The sequence below is a fragment of the Elgaria multicarinata genome, chromosome 2 (assembly GCF_023053635.1).
Source record: "Elgaria multicarinata webbii isolate HBS135686 ecotype San Diego chromosome 2, rElgMul1.1.pri, whole genome shotgun sequence".
Classification (NCBI taxonomy): Eukaryota; Metazoa; Chordata; class Lepidosauria; order Squamata; family Anguidae; genus Elgaria; species Elgaria multicarinata.
The window spans coordinates 54,339,273-54,357,190 of record NC_086172.1 but is presented as its reverse complement, the minus strand read 5'-3'; the positions used below and the strand labels follow the sequence as shown (position 1 = coordinate 54,357,190).

Here is a 17,918-nt window from a genome sequence, read left to right as displayed (position 1 = left end):
AAAACTGTGGTGACTTCAGGAATAACAGTTATCTAAACATATACATAATATGAAAGTAAGTTTTTATACAATATAAATATCTAGTAAATGGTTCATAAATATATATTTCAATAAAGAGCTCACATATGAACTTGAGCTCCAGATTTGGTTTTAATTGAACCAGGAAATACTCATACTAGTTGCACTGAGCCTTGAGCTCACATGTTGCCCCTTCCCTTGTCCTTCCACGTGTCTGGGAGCATGACTTCTGCAGTGTTCCCTTTCACTCTCGTCGGATCTTGGCTTCTTAGTTACAAATGAGAAATTGTGGTTTAAAACAATCTGTTCAGTTTTTAAACAAACCAACTTCAAATCATGGGTAGTGAGGCTGACTTATTGCATTAGCCAGGATTTGTTTAAAATGGCAACCTCTGGTTCATCTGTAACATGAAACATTAATTCATATTATTATTTAGACAGTATAAATTCTCAGATTCCTTATATTGTCACAAAGGTATCGATTTTAAGCTTTGGCTTGGGCTTATTACAGCTTGTACATGTAGTGCTAAACCATTGTTGAGTGTGAAGTGCAAACTAGCATACACTGAAATTGTTTCTTTGTAGAAAATCTTTGACACATTTAATACATTTTATTCACTTTTGGAAATGTTAAACATTGATGAATATACATTGTTCGCATTTCCCCCATACAAAGATAATAGCTGTGTCGGAAGAACCACCATAATTCCCTTTTAATGTGGAATATGAAGGACACTGTTCTCTCATGTTTCATGTAAATCTGCCACCCCCAAAATGCCATACCCATTGTTTCACTTGCCTGCAAAGTTGGCAGCTGTACCAAATGTCTTCATCTGTTACTTTAGTAAGATAGTCCTGATTTTCAAAACACAGAGCCACAATGTTCTTAATTATTCAAAGAAACGGAAAAGGAAACTCATTGATCCTTCATTTTACAGAAAACATTAATTAGTAATTGAGTAATTCTTTAATTGCAGTTTAAATGGTGGATGTTAACTGGAGCTGTTAAATGGCTTCCTTTCTGGCAGCATTTGGACCCATGGGCACATTTGTGAATTTGAGAAACCACTGTGGGCACAACCACAAAATGCCTCATTGGTGGATAGCTGAGTTGGTGTCTGCCTGTTGTGTCTCTGGAAATTAGGCTGTATCTTATTGAGCAAAAACTTGGGTTGCCTTTTAGAAAGGAATTCTCTAATTTGGGTAATTGCTGGTGGTGCAGCACAGCCGATGCTTATGCTTTGGCAATGTCCAGTAGTTGCCATCTTTTAGTGAGGAGGTTATTGCACGGATAAATGTTGTAGTGGAACTGTTTTCAATATGCACTGATGCACACGCTCTTTTAAATTATTTACCTGCTTTCTGGAAATTAACAAATGGTCATCAAAAATGGATCCTCTTTGCCCGTTTGACAACTAAAAGTCTTAATATTACAACATTGGAAGGATAAACGCTCGCCTCCTATAATGCAATGGATTGAGGACCTTACAACACTTCCAAAGTTTGAACAAGTGGCCTATAGATGCCACGTTCAAACGGAATATTTGGCTTATTTGCATATATTTTGTTGAAGCTATGTATAATTGCTAGAAAGTTGTATGCATTTCATACAAATCTATGTACGTATATTTAAAAATGGGTGGTATGTTTTTACAGGTATCCGCAGGTGTCATTGGAGGTGCCCATGGGCACCTTGCTTATGGACCCCTGAAGTATCAGATAGTGCATTTTAAAATAGTTTTCTATAAATGGTGATTTTTATATATCACTTGAATTGATGCACTATTAATCAACTGTTTAATGTTATGATCTACTAGAAATAGGCAGTTCATTGGCATAAACCAATTAGTATCCAGTTCAACAATATTAAAATGAATAATTTCATGACGCTTCTGTACATTGCTTAACTAGTCTGTGCAAAACGTTTTGTCCTGCTTTCATATTCTTGTAAGTTTACAATGAATTATATTGTGTCGTACTCTTAGGATAAATTTAAACATAGTCTTTTTCTTTTCTGCAGTAACAGGGGGTATTACAGAAGAACAATTTCAAACACATCAACAGCAATTAGTTCAAATGCAAAGACAGCAACTTGCTCAGCTTCAGCAGAAACAGCAGTCTCAGCATTCCTCCCAACAGACGCATCCAAAAGCACAGGTAATATTCCATTCTGGAGAACAGTTTTTCATCTATCAGAAACATAATTTGAGAGCCAGTTCTATTTCCTCCTGGATATTTCTTTTCTTGGATGTGAAAATATAAAAGGTTGGAAATTGAGCCTTTAAAGAGTGGTTCACCCAGTGTGGTTTTTTTGTTCACATGATGCTAAATTGATGCTAAGAACATAAGAGCCCTGCTGGATCAGACCAAGGGTCCATCTAGTCCAGCACTCTATTCACACAGTGGCCAACCAGCTGTCGGACCAGGGAACCACAACCAGAACATGGTGCAACAGCACCCCCTACCATGTTTCCCAGCAACTGGTGCCTATAGGCTTACTCCTCTGATACTGGAGCTAGCACATAGCCATCAGGACTAGTAGTCATTGATAGCCTCCTCCAGGAATGTATGTAACCGCCTTTTAAAGCCATCCAAATTGGTGGCCATCATTTCATCTTGTGGTAGTGATTTCCATAGTTGTACTATGCACTGTGTAAAGAAGTCTTTCCTTTTATCTGTCCTGAATCTCCCACCAATCAGCTTCATGGGATGTCCCCAGGTTCTAGTATTATGGGAGAGGGAGAAAAATGACTCCCTAACCACATTCTCCACACCATGCTCAATAGCAATTGAGACAACAGCAACTACTGTGTTCGTGACAGCTGAAGTACTGCCATGGGCCGTGATAGTTGTCCATTGATGGCTGCCCATATCTGTAATTGGTTCATGATACGTGTATGCACAAAAATGGTACAGCATGGATCAATCAAATAGCAGTACATTTAAGGGGCTTTTCATCTTACATGTGATGGTTTTAATATATCTGCCCACCCTAAGCCACATCCATAAGCTGAGCAGACTGGCAGTTGAATCCTTCCTAACACACTGTCCTGCACTGCATGTTAGGGAAGCGGACTAGCTTTCAGTGCTTCAACAAAGGGAATCAGATGGGGGGGGACTGCTAGTGCGACCTATCACCACTACCATCACCCCATACACATAACCTAGCATCCACCACCTGAGGCCTTATTCTGCCTAGTGGTGGGGCCTGTCCTGAAAAAACTGGCTAACAGAATGTTGAGGTGATAGAAGTAAAGGAAGTAATCTATTTGAGGTCTTCTCATTCTGTGATATAACTTTGGAAGGGAGTAACACCAGGTTTAGTTCAGATTTCAGCTTCTATTCATAGGAGGCACTGAGTTAATTCACCAGTCTCTTACCATTAGTCTACAATTGTGATATCTGTTCTTTTCAAATACCCCAGGGCTCAAGTACCTCTGACTGTATGTCGAAAACGCTTGACTCAGCCAGCGCCCATTTTGCTGCATCTGCAGTGGTGAGTGCACCTGCTCCCAGTCGAAGTGAGGTGACGAAGGAACAGAGCACCAGCCACAATATCAATGGTGTTGTACAGCCTACAGGTATGGAAATTTTACTACTTTTCTCATATAAACTTCATAACAAACACTAATGCTCAATTCTTCGTGAAATCAACATGGAGAAATGCATGATAGGGAACAAAACTGGTGGGTGGGTGGGGGGGAAATGAGGCTATGTTCAGCTAAGAGTAAATGCGACAAACAAGCTCATACTCTTGCTGGGTGTTTTGTTTGAGCCACAATCCAGAGAAGTGCTTTGATCCTTTTTATTATCTACAACTCCAAATCCCTGCTAGGTATCTGCAAGCCCTTTCAAACACCTAAAATAGATTCTATGTTTAGTTCTTGATCATTTTCACAATAGCTTTGGTCAGCCTTCCTAAAATGGTGCCTTCCAGATGTGTTAGACTACAACTCCCATCATTCCCAGCCACCATGAAGTCCAACATATCCAGAGGGCATCAGCTTGGGAAAGGCTTGCTTAGTTGTACTGAATGTATTATTTTCTATCTGGAATCTTACTCTGTTTGTTCATTTGTTTTGAACAGCGACATCAAAAACTCTGTACTCCACCAATATGGCTCTGTCATCCAGCCCAGGGATCTCAACTGTACAACTTGTAAGGACAGTTGGCCACACCCCCACAAACCACTTAATCCCAGCATTGTGCACAAACAGCCCTCAAACGCTTCCCATGAACAATTCTTGTCTCACCAACGCAGTGCACCTCAACAATGTCAGTGTTGTTTCTCCAGTCAATGTACATATCAATACAAGGACTTCAGCACCATCGCCAACCGCCTTAAAACTTGCCACAGTTGCTGCCAGTATGGACAGAGTGCCAAAGGTGACTCCCAGTAGCGCCATCAGCAGCATAGCAAGGTGTGTATATACTGAAAATGGCATGGAATTTTAATGTGTCCTCTTGTGCTTGTCTTTTTAAAAAAAATTAAAATCAGATTGTGCTCACACATTCCAGTTGTATACTGAGAAAGGCTGAATTCTGTAATGGTATAAACACTATTTGCGTATGTCATTCTGATTTTTAAAACTGCTGTGTATGATTTATTCCGGTTTTGCGAATCATAGGGAGTTGCAAGGAACTAGGAAGGCGCTAAAGCTCTGCTCTCAGGGACTGGAAGCCTTCTTCATCCACTGCTTTGACTTCTGAAATTTCAGGAAAAAACTGAAATCCCTCACATTTTTAAATAATCCATAAACCTGATTTTAAGTTTAAAATAGTTGCGTAAAAGAGAAAGCTTTTCAAAATATTATCTGGGAAGAAATTTGGGAGGGTACATCATGATCAAGTTTTCATATGGTGGATTCATATAGAACTTATTGAATAACACTGAAATAACAGTCAGTATTTAAGACCCCTTTAAAAAAAATTTATTAGGAATAGGTTGTGCCACAAGTATAGCAGATTTTTATCTGAATTATAAACAAGAGAAACTTTGAGATAACATAATGCCAGATATTGGGGAATTCTAAACAGAAGTACTTTTTTCCTACTTGTAATCAACTATTTTTATTTCTTTTTTTCAGAGAGAACCATGAACCAGAAAGATTGGGTTTGAATGGAATAGCAGAGACGACAGTAGCAATGGAGGTGACATAACCTAAAAGCAGGGGCTCAACCTGTGCTGATGGTGTAGTCATTTATATTCCAGCTGAATGCAAAACAACACTCTGTGGATCACAGGGAATTAAAATGGACCTAAATGGACTATCATATCGTATATTAAGTCGATATATAATGTACATTTTGTAAAATTGGGAAAATCACTACCTTGTAAAATAGTTTATTTGTATCATCAATATTATTTCTGTTACTTGAATAGTAGATATTCATCATCATGCTTTTGCACTTGAATTTGCAACTGAATGGATTTAAAAATAATTCTTTAATGGGATCATGAGCATGAAATGGGATCCTGCATCACTTGTTTTAACTATTTATTTTGCCATGTTTACATTTTGTATCTTGTAAAAATAAATCCAACTTTGTGTCTAAAAAAAAGTTAAAAGATTCATAGCTAGGAAAAATTCTTGTAATTTTTTTCTAAAGGAAATGTAAAGTTTTCACTTGGTTCATTTTGTTTCACAATTTTAGATGGACTTTTTTGGTAAATACTTTAGTGGCATTTCACTGTCAAATATGAAGTTCAAGGCAAAATAGTATTTTCTATTACTGTGCAGGGGAAAGGGATGGATCGATACATGCAAATTTAATGTAGTAACCCACTTTTCCATATATTTTGAATGTATATTTCTATTTATAATACCAGTTTATAAAAAAAAATAATTACACAGAAAACCTGACTAGTAAAAATTATGCATCTAGCACATATTAAACTGTGCAGATATGAAGAAAATTTTCAACTGATTATATTTTATCTGAAGTCTGCATAATTTAACCGGCTTTTAACTGTAACACACCACATAAATGATATTTTACCAGGTATGTATTGCATTATATATCATTGCAATAATTATTGGATGTCTAGATATCGAGCCATCCCAGGTGATGGGGGAGGGGGGAGGGTTGTGGCAGATTGTCTTTCAATTTTGGAGAGTTTTCCTGTGGCTACAAGGCAAGTAACGGGTTGGAAAAAGTCTGACTGTAAGCGTTGGACACCTTCGTAGTGTAGTGTTTTAGTGACTTTTTTTATACGGTTCTTGTAAATTAGATACGTGTAGTGGTGTTTCAGAATGTTTGTTTATGCACTAGTTCAGACAACTTTCCCTGTTACTTGTTCTTGATAAGTGAAAACTGCAGGGAAATAAAAATACATATCAAAACATGGACACCTTGCATATGTGTTTATTTTGCAATGTGGAGAGCATTTTGCACTGTGATTTTTTTTTAAAAAGCTAGTATGTATATATCTATTACATTTTTAATCTACCCAATAACCAACAGTCTCTGGGAAGCTTACAATCAGCTAAAAGACTAAAATGCCATACAGATAGATGGTTGAAATACAATACAAATATTTACAGGACTAAAACAATACAAAACAAACAGCACAGGAATCAATAAAACAGCCATAAAAATGTAGAACTAGATCTCTAAAATGCCTGGAAGAAAAGAAACGTCTTTGCTTAACACTGAAATGATTACAATGTAGGTGCCAGGCAAACCCATTTTAGGGAGGGTATTCCAAAAGCGGGTTGTCACAACTGCGAAGGCCGTCTCTCTTGTAGCCACCCACCCAGCTTTCTTCAGTAGGGCCTCCAAAGATGACATAAGAGTCTGAGCAGGTACAAATGAGAGAAATTGTTCCATTAGATTCTCTGGTACCAAACTGTTTAGTGCCTTCAAGTAACACCTTTGGATTGGGTTCGGAAATGGAATGGAAGCGAGAGCAGCTGATGAAGCACTGTAACACGATCATATCAGTCAGTTCCAGTTAGTAACCTAGGTAATCAAATTGTGGTACCAGCTGTACAGCATATATATTTGCATCACTATCTTTCAAGAATATTGAATACATAAAGTTTCTGTAGGCCCAGACTATGTTGAACAATGGGCATGTGTAGAACTTTGTGGGCAGTACACTTACATATGTCAAAGAGTCTGGATTGGGACTTGAAACTTAAAACAATGTCAAGCTCCAATCCAAACGTTGGGCAGGTTTTCTTTCTATTTTAGTTTATGTACAATAGTGCATGTACATTTAATCTACCTGTAAGCTATAAGGTGCGCTGTACCTGCTTTTGCAGAATCATTTGAGTGGAAATCATTTGATTATGTAAATGGCAAAGGAATCTACAAAATTATGCTTCACTGATTTTAATCTTAACAATTTTCTGAATTTATTTTCTGATGTCTGAACATAAAGTAACAAGTGACATCTGGATTTAGTTTCTTTAGGTTTAATTTTATTTCATTACAGATTTTTATGTCGTACTTCTTTTTCAAACATATGTGTACAGTATACAGGCATCACATACACTGACTATACCATATATTTCTATCAGTCATATAAAGTATCTTCAGAAGAGTTGAAGTAAAAAAGCATTCAGTTTCTTTGCTTCTCGACTATCAGAATTTTCAAAAAAATTCATACGTAGGAAAGAGATAGGGTTTTAAAAGGTTGCAGAGAAGGAAAGGATTAGAATCAGTTTCTCTCAGGAGCATTTTCAGCACATATATTACCCTTCCTCATGATTTGTGAGGACATGGATGTAAAAAAATAGGAGTTAGTACAGGGTTGGGCAACTTGTGGCTCTCCAGATCTTGAAATGCACTCCTAGCCTTAGCATAACCAATGGTGAAGGATGATAGGAACAGTTGTCCAACATTTGGAGGGCCACAATTTGCCCATCCCTGAGCTACATGTGACATAGACACCTATACTACAAGTCGAGCCATAGCATACCTTGTAGCCAGTAGCCCTTCGTAGTACATCTAATTTCAGGAATTTGCATAAGACAGGGTGAGCAATCCCCTCCCCTCCAGATTACTTGGACTTTATCCTTGACCATTGGGCATGGTGGCTAGAAACTCATGGGACTTGTAGTCCAAAACATCTGGAAGGTACCAGGTTGCCTAGTCCTCACATACAGTAAGAGACTTGTTTGTAAAATATGCAGAAGATGTAGTGAAAAGCCTGAAGAAGTGACTTTGTTGTGGCTTGTACCAACTTGTACTGGGAAGCCAAAGAATGAAAGAGACTAGCAAACCCGTTGTTCTACTTTAGGGCACCCATCTGTCATTCTGTACTGGAAGAAGCAGTTACTCCTGTTTTTTCTACCAAGCATGTGGCTTTGTGTGATGCACGTATAGGATCCACATGATTTTTCCTCTCAAAGTGGTGCGGGGGGAGGTTATGCACACTCACATGTGCAGTGGGAAAGAATGTGTGTACTTGCTTCACAGAATGGCAATCCTTGGCCAGGTGAATGTAAGACCTCCCCCCACCTATATTATTACTATAGTAAATTGCAGTTGCTCTAGGTGTTGGAAAATATTCTACTTTGTTGTATAAAGGAGAATGTGAGTGTCAATAATTTAAAATGTCTGTATTATACAAGGGTCATTTATACCCTTCCCAAATAAAACTGTTCCCAAAACTGAATATCTAGAAGTAGTTCAGCCATGGAAAGTTGGTATCCCAAGGGCTTCTTTTCCTTCACTTTATCAGCCTTTTTAGAGAATCACTGCTGAAGACAGGACATCACTAATTAAAATATGTGTAACATTTTTGTTACTGTTCACCTAATTTGGGTTCCTGGATGGGTCGCACTTGAGTCTAGCTTGAAAGTGCCATTTTCTTGTAAACATGCAAATTGGTAACAGGGTTGGCATCATTTTTGAAACATATATTAGCCACGAACAGATTGGGGAAGAGCTGTAGCTCATAGCACACATGTTTTGTGTTCAAAAGGTACCCAGTTCAATCCCTGGTATCTCCAGCCAGAGCTGGGAAAAATCTCCTGTCTGAAACCCTGGGGAGCTACTGTAGACAATTTCAGTGCAATGCTATATAGCAGTAAAAGGTGAGGAGTGGAGCTGGAATTTTGCACGGGCAAAAGAGGCTCTGACCCTCCTTTTTAACCAAATGGAGTATTCATCCTCCAAAGCATAATACTCATCTCCAGAATACTATATGCCATAATGACCAAAGCATGCCAATTGCCTCTTTGTTTCTGTACCCCCAAACTGACAACTTCAAAATTGCATGGCTGAACAGCACTCAGTCATAGATGTAATGCCTAGATTCATGCAAATTCTATGCAGGCAAGTCCTTCACCTGCTCACACGAAAGCTAAAAAGCATGCAAGCCCTGCCCCCCTCAGATCTTGACCTTCCTGTGATGATCTGGGAAGTCTGAAGTGGGGAGAGGTTCTATTCAGGTTGGTTTGACTGTCAGTAGAAGCAGTGCAATCAGGAACCCTGATAATGCAGGATTCTCAGTCACCCAGGAGCTTCTCGTCACGTTTAAGCAAGCACACATAGAAGCTCCCTTGAGACCTTTTTTTGAACATGGGAAAGGCAGGGACTACAGTGGAGCTTGTGTATACACCCACCTCCCTCCCCCACTTATAGCCCTCATGTGAGCAAGCTGACAGACGGTACAGAACTAATGTCTTCCTGACATCTGGTTCCTTTAGACCTGCCTTCCCAAAGCTGGTATCCTCCAGATATAGTCAGACGGCAACTCACATAATTCTCAACCAGCTGTAGTACCAACACATCTGGAGGGTACCAGGTTGGCGAAGGCTACTCTAGACCCTCCCCCCACCTACCCACCCTGCACATAAACTATGATAGAATCCAGGATTTTCGCATAGCTGTGATTAGACAGCAGTGTCCCCCTCTGCAAACTTGATATAGCGGCAAGGACAGTAATTCCTTTCATTGGCATTCAGTATGAACCTGGAAGTTTCCTTTTCAGACAATGAGAGTTACACTTGTATTCTCTTACGTCTTAACATTCTATGCAGCCTGTAAGTTCATAGAACTGTTATGTTTTATTTTTATTTTCTTTTTTTAAAAAGTATTTTTCTTTTAATTTATTTATTGCATTTCTATACCGCCCAACAGCCGAAGCTCTCTGGGCGGTTCACAAAATTTACAATACCTAGGGAGTCTCTGAGTAGGAACTACTACATTATTTATTTCCTCTGATATTTTATCCTGCAATTGAGTCCAATAAGGTCTTACCTTAGAGAGAAAAGAAGCTATTGGGGACTGAAGGGGCCATAGCCAATCAAGATCAAAATGAAATATTCTGGGGATTAATTATCCAATGTGTCAGAAACTCTATAGAACCCAGTTCCAATATTCCATCAACCTATTAATTTAAATTTAAATCCCTCTAGTGCTATCAGCACATAATGATTTGTTTTTTAATGGTTATACATTATTAAGGGAAATGTGCTGAAAATGTAATGGCTTGGCTATTTGCCTTTGGATTTGAGAAAAAACAAAACATTCCTATATGCTGTGTGCTGTGTTGACTTGCCAGCCTAAATGCATTTGATTAATATAATAAGTATGATCTACAGCTTACTTTTCAAACTGACAGCTAGACTCTAATGGTAATTACGTTCCGTAATATAAAGTTGAAGAAAGAACACATTTTGCTCAAACAGCACTATGATCTGTGAAGTAAGAGCCCCTTGACATGTAACAAAATGTCTACATAGAAAGTATTTTATGTAAGAAAAGTGAGTTTCATGTTTAGACAGTTGCATGAAACAATCCCCAGTGGTGATTCTGCTACATAGTACTTCAGCACATTGGTCCCCAGTGCTTGGATATAATTTTTTTTGTATTTTATACTTGCTGTTGTTCCCCACCTCGATCAGAATGGAGAGGCGGGTTAGAAATAAATTATTATTATTATTATTATTATTATTATTATTATTATTATTATCATTATTATTTTAAATGTAATTGTTTCATGATCATCTGTGTACATAGGTTACATATCATTTGATGCAGAAAGTACCTACATACAGGAATGCAATATGTGAAGGATGTCAACAGAGTTGCTCAACAGTTGGGAAAGAGATTCTTACTTTGAGCCTAAACTGAGCCTTAGGGCTTATTTTCAATTGCTGGAGCTCTCCCTGAAGCACAGTGTATGAATTTAAATATGCCCTTCCTTTTAGACTGCCATACTCAGAGGCGTGTTTGGTGGTGACCTAAGAGAGAGCCTTTTTGGTGACTGCTCCCAGGACCATAGAGGAAGGACCATAACTTTAGTAGTGGAGCACCTGCTTTGCATACAAAGGTTCCAGGTTCAATCCCTGGCATCTCCAGGTAAGAATCGTGCCTGCAATTCTGGAATGCCATTGCTGCCAGTCAGTGTTGACAATACTGGCCTAGATGGACCAAAGGTCTGCCTCACTATAACTAGTGTCCTATCATTGTACAAGATGTTGAGCGTAAAACTGTTAACCTCGTTTAGACATCAGGCAGACCCTTTTAACCTACAGGCAGCTTACTCACGAAAATGGAATAGTGTTGTTACTCTTTAATAGGGAATGACCTGGTTCAGACAACACGCTAAACCATTCTGCTTAACCACAAAATGGTTAAAGGAAGCAGCATGGTTTAGCATGTTGTCTGAACCAGGCCAATGATGGAGAAAAAACCAAGCATTTTTCCTGCACCAAACGTTTTTCGGACTTAGCAAACAGAAAGCTTGCTCTTGGTCCCCCACCTGCCTCTTTCCCCCAGCTTCCCACCTGTGGTTTTAAGAACTACAACTCCCAGGATGCGCCGGTAACATCTCCCCCTCAAGCCTGTGAGAGTTGATGTAATGCAGTGAAGTCACAAAGCCCGGGGGGCGGGAGTGGGAAAGAGGGAGGGAGAAGGTGGTTCGCCGGCGGGGATGCGGGATGGTGGCGGCAGCAGCAGCAGCAGCAGCAGCAGCAGCAGAAGAGCTCGCACCGCTAGCAAGAGGCTCCAGGGGCTGAGGGGGGGTCGAATAAAAAGCAAACCGCCTGACTTAATTTTGCAATTTCCAAGACTTCGAATAGCCGCATGCATGCATATCGACTTCTGCACCTATTGGGTAGCAGCCGCCCCTATTCTCTGAAGAAATCCAGCTGCAACCCCTGAGGCACCGGGACCCGGGTTCTCCTACCTCAGCCCATCCCTCCTTTGCATAAGCACCCGGCCTCGTCCAGGCAGGCTCGCGGCCAAGCTGGTGGTCGCGGGGCAGCCGGCGATGCCTCGCCGCCGCCTTGTCCTCTGACTGGGCTCGGCTCCCTCTGTGGCCCGCTGAAACCACCACTAGTGCCGCAGCAGCAGCAGCAGCAGCAGGAACATCCCCAGCCCCAACCTCAAAAGGTGGGCAGGGTTTGCGCGCCTCTCCCCGCCACGCGCCGGCAGCTCCGCTCCTTCGCCTCCCCAGCCGCACCGAGATGGCGGACCCAGCCGAATGCAGCATCAAAGTGATGTGCCGGTTCCGGCCCCTCAACGATGCGGAGATTCTCCGCGGGGACAAATTTATCCCCAAATTCAAAGGCGAGGACACGGTCGTCATTGGGGTAAGCTTCCTCCCTCGCTTCTCTTTGGGGTTTTAATTGTGTGTGTCTGGGGGGGGTTAGTCCTCTCCTTTTTCTTTTCGCCCCGGAACCTTCCACCCCCGTCCCCTGCAGTAATATTGAGAAATCCGCCCACCCCCCGGCAACATTGCTGTGGGCCCCCTGCGTGGCGTGGCGTGCCATTGCACTACATTGTGCTCCTTCCTCTTCCCATTGTTCCCGGCGTTGTCTGCTGCTCCCTTTTGGAGACTCCTTTCACCTTGAGCTCCAAACCTTGGCCAAGGCACGGCTGCGGGGGCGGGGAGGGAGAGAGGGGGGGGGACTCCTTCCACTGCATGGGAGGACGAGGGAGCGTCTCCCCTCGGTTAGTACGAAAACTTGGAGATTGGGTTGCGGGTGTGTGTGTCGTCCCAAAGGGGAATAGCTCTTCCCTTTCTCCTTAGTCGGAATGGACAAGCTGTGATAGAAAGAGGGTTTGTGGATCTGAGGATGAGTAAGGGCATGCAGATAAATAATGAAAGGGCTTGGCATGTGGATGTCGGAGAAGTTTCATTGCACTGGTGTGAGCATAGGTAAGAAGACACAACAAAGAGTCATGTGGCACCTTTGACAGACTAACGTTTATTGTGGCATAAGTATGTATAAACAAGAGTACACACTGGGATTTACTGTATGTTAAGCGTTATCCTTAGCTGGCAGATAAATTATAAAGGGGCTATATGGAAAGGGTGTGTGTAATATAAACAATGGGGCCAAAACCCCATGAAATGCAAGTTTCTTATATTTCTTATTATATCATTCTTCATCCCATCTGCCAAATGCTACTGTTGGGCTGCAATCTTGTATACACTTACCTGGGAGTAAATGCCAATGAATTCAATGGGATTTACTTCTGAGTAGAAATGCACAGGATTGTGCTGCTAGGGATCCAGGCAAATCCCTACATTTGTAAAATGTTGGTGCCATGCAACAAAATGTTAATCACTATCCCCTTTGGATGCCATTGGCAGGGAGAAACCTGCGGTATAAGGTCCCAGTTGGATGAATTCCCTGTTTTTGTAGCTGCAGCAGAGAGCAATGGTGGGGAACTGAATGGAGTCAACCCCAATTGACTCTTCCAGCTGCCTCTCCTCCTTGCTACTGCAGCCTTCCAATTCTCAGCATTGATCAAGCTGATGTCATCTGGATCACTGGGCATGCTCACTTGCTCACTCCCTGATGCGTTTGATTGATTGACAGGTGGCAAGAAACTGCCGCGAGAGTGGCAGAGGTGCAGGAATGCTCACTCTCATTTCACCTCCCCCTCTCCTCCAAACCAACCCCGCATGGCTTTGCAGTTTGTGCATTTTAGCAGCACTGACAGAGTTAAAAGCTTGCCAAGCTGCAGTCTCTGCAGATGAGAGCAGAATTTATGTATTCTGCCCAGAGATGCTCTTAAGTTGTCTGCTGTGTTAATTTCCTTTTCTTGCTGCAGTATGGACTGAGAAGCATTCCTGGCCTTATCAGTTCACAGGATCATTACCAATATTAGCTTTGGCTGATAAGATCGTTCTTCTTTTGTCTTAAGATGTGCTGTGGTTTGATGAATTCTAACTTTTTATCGTCTCAACTTCAGAGTTTGTAGGAAAATTTCTGGCAACATTCTTCTGCCCTATGAACGACCTAATATTGGGTTGTTATTAATAAATGGGAATCCACCTCTCCCCTGTATGTTTTCAAACTACGGTCTTAATGAGAAAATTAGTAATAGTATATCAGCTTTTCAGGAAGATAGCTTGTCTACCCAGTACTGATGTTCCTGGTAATGTAGAGCTGTAGGTGTGTATATGTGGCATGCTCTATTAATGTGGGTTGACAGCCCCCCAGTGAATTGAACATGCCAGAGAATCCGCAACAGACACATGGACTCTTCAATGGACAAGTTATTCCCTGTCTCTCAAAGCCTTAAATTGAGTTTTCAAAGGCATAAAAATACTTGTGCTCAGGTACTGTTAAAAGTGATGGATGCTGCTTCCAGGTTTGTGGACCTTCTCTCTTTAGTAGCCGTGCACTGCTTCCATCCTACCTAGCACCTACATAAGCAAGCTATCCAAGACATGTCCATTTGATCTGGCAATCCTAGAGCCCTGGTGAAGGAATATTCCATGCCTAAATCACTGCTACTACGAGAAACATGTTAACTCTCTTTAGCATCCATTAAGGTTAGCAACCTACATCCAAAATATGCTCCTTGTGCACAAAACATGTATAGCGGAAAAACCCAACTCCTGCCTACATCCCTCTGCTTCTCTGAAGGAAAATCCTCTCGCCAAAACCAAGTTCTTTTAAAACAGCTTGCAAAAAGTCTGCTCAGTTTGTTTAGGTTTGGTGGTTCATGTTTTTCCTTCCTAACTTGGTGTTCCTTCCCTCCTGCTTGGTCCAGTCAAGGATCCATAGCCTCCTGAGCCCTTCTCCAAGGCTTAGTTCAAAGAAGCCCTATACAATATGAAGTTTAAGGACCTGAAAGGGCTCAACTTGCAGTGTTTGTCAACCGCAACAACTTTGGTGGCATAGCCCCAGGACAACCTCCTGAGCTACTGCATCTGCCAGAAGAAACAGCTCTTTCCCCCACTACATGTGGAATAGGTACCTTCCATTGTAAAATTCCCAGATGGTAGCCATGTTAGTCTATTGCAGCAAAAACAGCAAAGCGTTTTGTGGAACCTTAAAGACTATTCTGGCATAAGGTTTTGTAGACTATAATCCACTTTTTCAGATGTATAATACCCTGTCATTCTCCATAATTTTAGATGTATCTGATGAATTGGATCCATAATCCATGAAAGCTCATGTCAGAATAAATAAATTAAGGTGCCACAAAACTTTTAGGGTTTTTTTTTTTTTGAGCAGGTAGTGTCTGCCCTCTGACTTCCCCAATCTCTTGCTTCAACCTCCTTCATTTCCCTTCCTCTCCTTCACTTTCCAAGCAGGTAAACAGCACTGCCTCAAGCAAAGCATTGTTTCTAGTCTGATTCATCTTTCTGATCCAATTAGAATCTTTGCACTTCTGTCTAGTGTTTATTTCCATCCCCTCTCCTTATTTGGCATTAGATTCCTTCCACATCTACCATTCCTTAGATTTAACCACATCTTTTATTATTGTAATAAATTGTTGTTACTCAACATTCTGGCTTTATCATCTATTGCTTTTTGCCTTCTTGGGTTTCCAAATTACTACCAAAGTGAAATATGGCTTTTGGCTAAAGATCCTTGATGTGTATTGCTTGGATATATGCATAGTTAGACATGTGCATGGCTAGGCATGTGTAGATGAGGACACATAGGGCCCGTTCAGATGACACTGAGGGCTCTTTGATTAGCTTAACCATGCTTCTCTGTGATTAGTGCTAACCACAAACCGTACACTCGCACATAACCCTGTTAACCCTGTCTGGTCCCGGTTTCCTTAACCACACACTAACCACAAAGCAGTTAGATGAGCGCCTGAATTCTCCGCCCCGTATCCCATCAGCTCTTGTGCTAAGACAGTCTGCAGTTGCATGATTTAAGCTATTAAGGGCACTCTATACAGCTAGCTCTATGATTTCAGCTCCTTAACCACAGGTGCATGTCAGATGACACCTTAAGCCAAAGTTAGTGCCACTAACCCTGCTGCAGAACAGGGCTAGTGAAGCCGACCACAATGTGGTTAGCGGAGGCACCTGGTTAATGAAAACGCATGTCAAAAACCCTTAACCAGCATGGTTAATGGTGTTGTCTGAACGGGGCCACTGTGTTCCTATGTGGTAACATGCAACTATAATCTATACATGTGTTTGGAAGTAGGTTGCTCACAAAAAACTGCACATAAGCATCTCAAGGTCAGCCATTTAGGTCATAATCCTATGCATGTTTAGACAGAAAAAAAGTTCTACATTCCCCACCATTATGGCTGTCTGGGGAATGCTGGTAGTTGCAGGACTTTTTTCTGTTTAAACAAGCATAGGATGTGGCATCGGAGGTATTATCCATTGGCTTAGGTAAGCTTACATTGCACGCTTCTCATGCCCTCAGAGTAATTAGTGTATAAAGAAAAAGATTTGGAGGTAGCCGTGTAATCCTTAGTCAGACCTTCAGATTTCAGAGCCCAGCTTTCTATACATTTTTTTCTAGGAAGTAAGTCTCATACTTCAGTATGACTTACTCAGAAGCAAGTGAGCATTTAGCTATAACTCAGTTCTGTCGTTTTGTAGCCTTTGGTGTCATGGATTAATTATGCGCTGTCTGAGAAGTACTTTTGTTTTGCTTGACTTAAAAATGCCTTCCTATCAGTTCCAGAAAATGACCCAGAGTTTATGTACTTTGAAGGAGAGTGAATAATCTTCTCCTCCTTCTTTTTAAAAAACACCCTAATCATCATTAAAGCAAAAGGAAATCTATATGGTTATTTGATTCCTGTTGGGTTGAGACTCCATTTCTCTCTTATCTTCTGTAATGAAACTTCCTGGAGTTCTCTTCTAGCCAACCTTGAAATGGAAGCTTTAACTTGACAGTACTGTCATGTCCAATTTACAGGGCTAAACCAGAGCTAGACCTAGGAGGATTCAGCACTGACCTAAATACTGGCTCATTCACTTATTCTCACTTCTGCACCATCAACAGCATCAAAATGATAATATATATGTTTAAATTTGGGTGTGATAACTTTTCTATTTTCAGGGCAATACAGTAGCTACTGGCTATGTGTGAATACGTAGTGATTCAAATGAAAATAGGCTTATTTCAGTAGCCTGCTAGATAGTTAAAAACAAAGTTTAGACTTGTGAGAAATTATTGTTTGGTTAATTGTTGTGCTGGGAGGTATCATTTTGTTTGCCATGCCTATAATACTAATTGCATTTGGTTATTTAAGAAACTAACTCTAAGCAGAATTACTAATTGCATTTTTTAAAAAAACAAAACACATCCTCTTGTACATTGATGGTGCTATATAAATAATAATAATAATAATAATAATAATAATAATAATAATCTAACTAGCTTGTTTTTAATACTCCTTGCCTTGTAACTGCTTGTGGAGTTCTTTGGAACAGTTTTGCTTTGATTTTAAACATCTATTGGAGCACCAACGAATCTTTGTTTGAGATCATATGGCATGCTAACACTTTCCTTAAACTTAATACATTGAAATACATGATATGAAGACATCTATTTTAAAGCTAGCTGTTGTTGCCTAATTATATGCAAATACTCTGGGTGCAATCTGCTGGAAAGCTGTACTCTCCACATCCTTTTAGCATTGTGCAACTTCCATTTGTTTCAATGGGGCTTGCAGAGGAGGAATGAATTCCCTATGATAAGTTCCTTGGT

The 17,918-nt window shown here is 40.7% G+C and overlaps 2 protein-coding genes across 3 annotated transcripts in view; both read left to right on the top strand.

Moving 5' to 3' along the window:
- EPC2 (enhancer of polycomb homolog 2) overlaps nucleotides 1-6,368 on the top strand; it is a 54,051-nt gene extending 47,683 nt beyond the window's left edge. Inside the window, exons 11-14 of the mRNA XM_063116569.1 lie at nucleotides 2,039-2,175; nucleotides 3,443-3,599; nucleotides 4,106-4,439; nucleotides 5,106-6,368. Coding sequence (XP_062972639.1) covers nucleotides 2,039-2,175; nucleotides 3,443-3,599; nucleotides 4,106-4,439; nucleotides 5,106-5,178 — 701 coding nt within the window. The 3' untranslated portion in view covers nucleotides 5,179-6,368. The remainder of the gene's footprint in view (nucleotides 1-2,038; nucleotides 2,176-3,442; nucleotides 3,600-4,105; nucleotides 4,440-5,105) is intronic.
- Nucleotides 6,369-12,409: 6,041 nt separating this feature from the next.
- KIF5C (kinesin family member 5C) overlaps nucleotides 12,410-17,918 on the top strand; it is an 84,504-nt gene continuing 78,995 nt past the window's right edge. For both annotated transcript variants that reach the window (XM_063116567.1, XM_063116568.1), the window contains exon 1: nucleotides 12,410-12,572. In XM_063116567.1, the coding sequence (XP_062972637.1) occupies nucleotides 12,447-12,572 (126 nt within the window). In that variant the 5' untranslated portion in view covers nucleotides 12,410-12,446. The remainder of the gene's footprint in view (nucleotides 12,573-17,918) is intronic.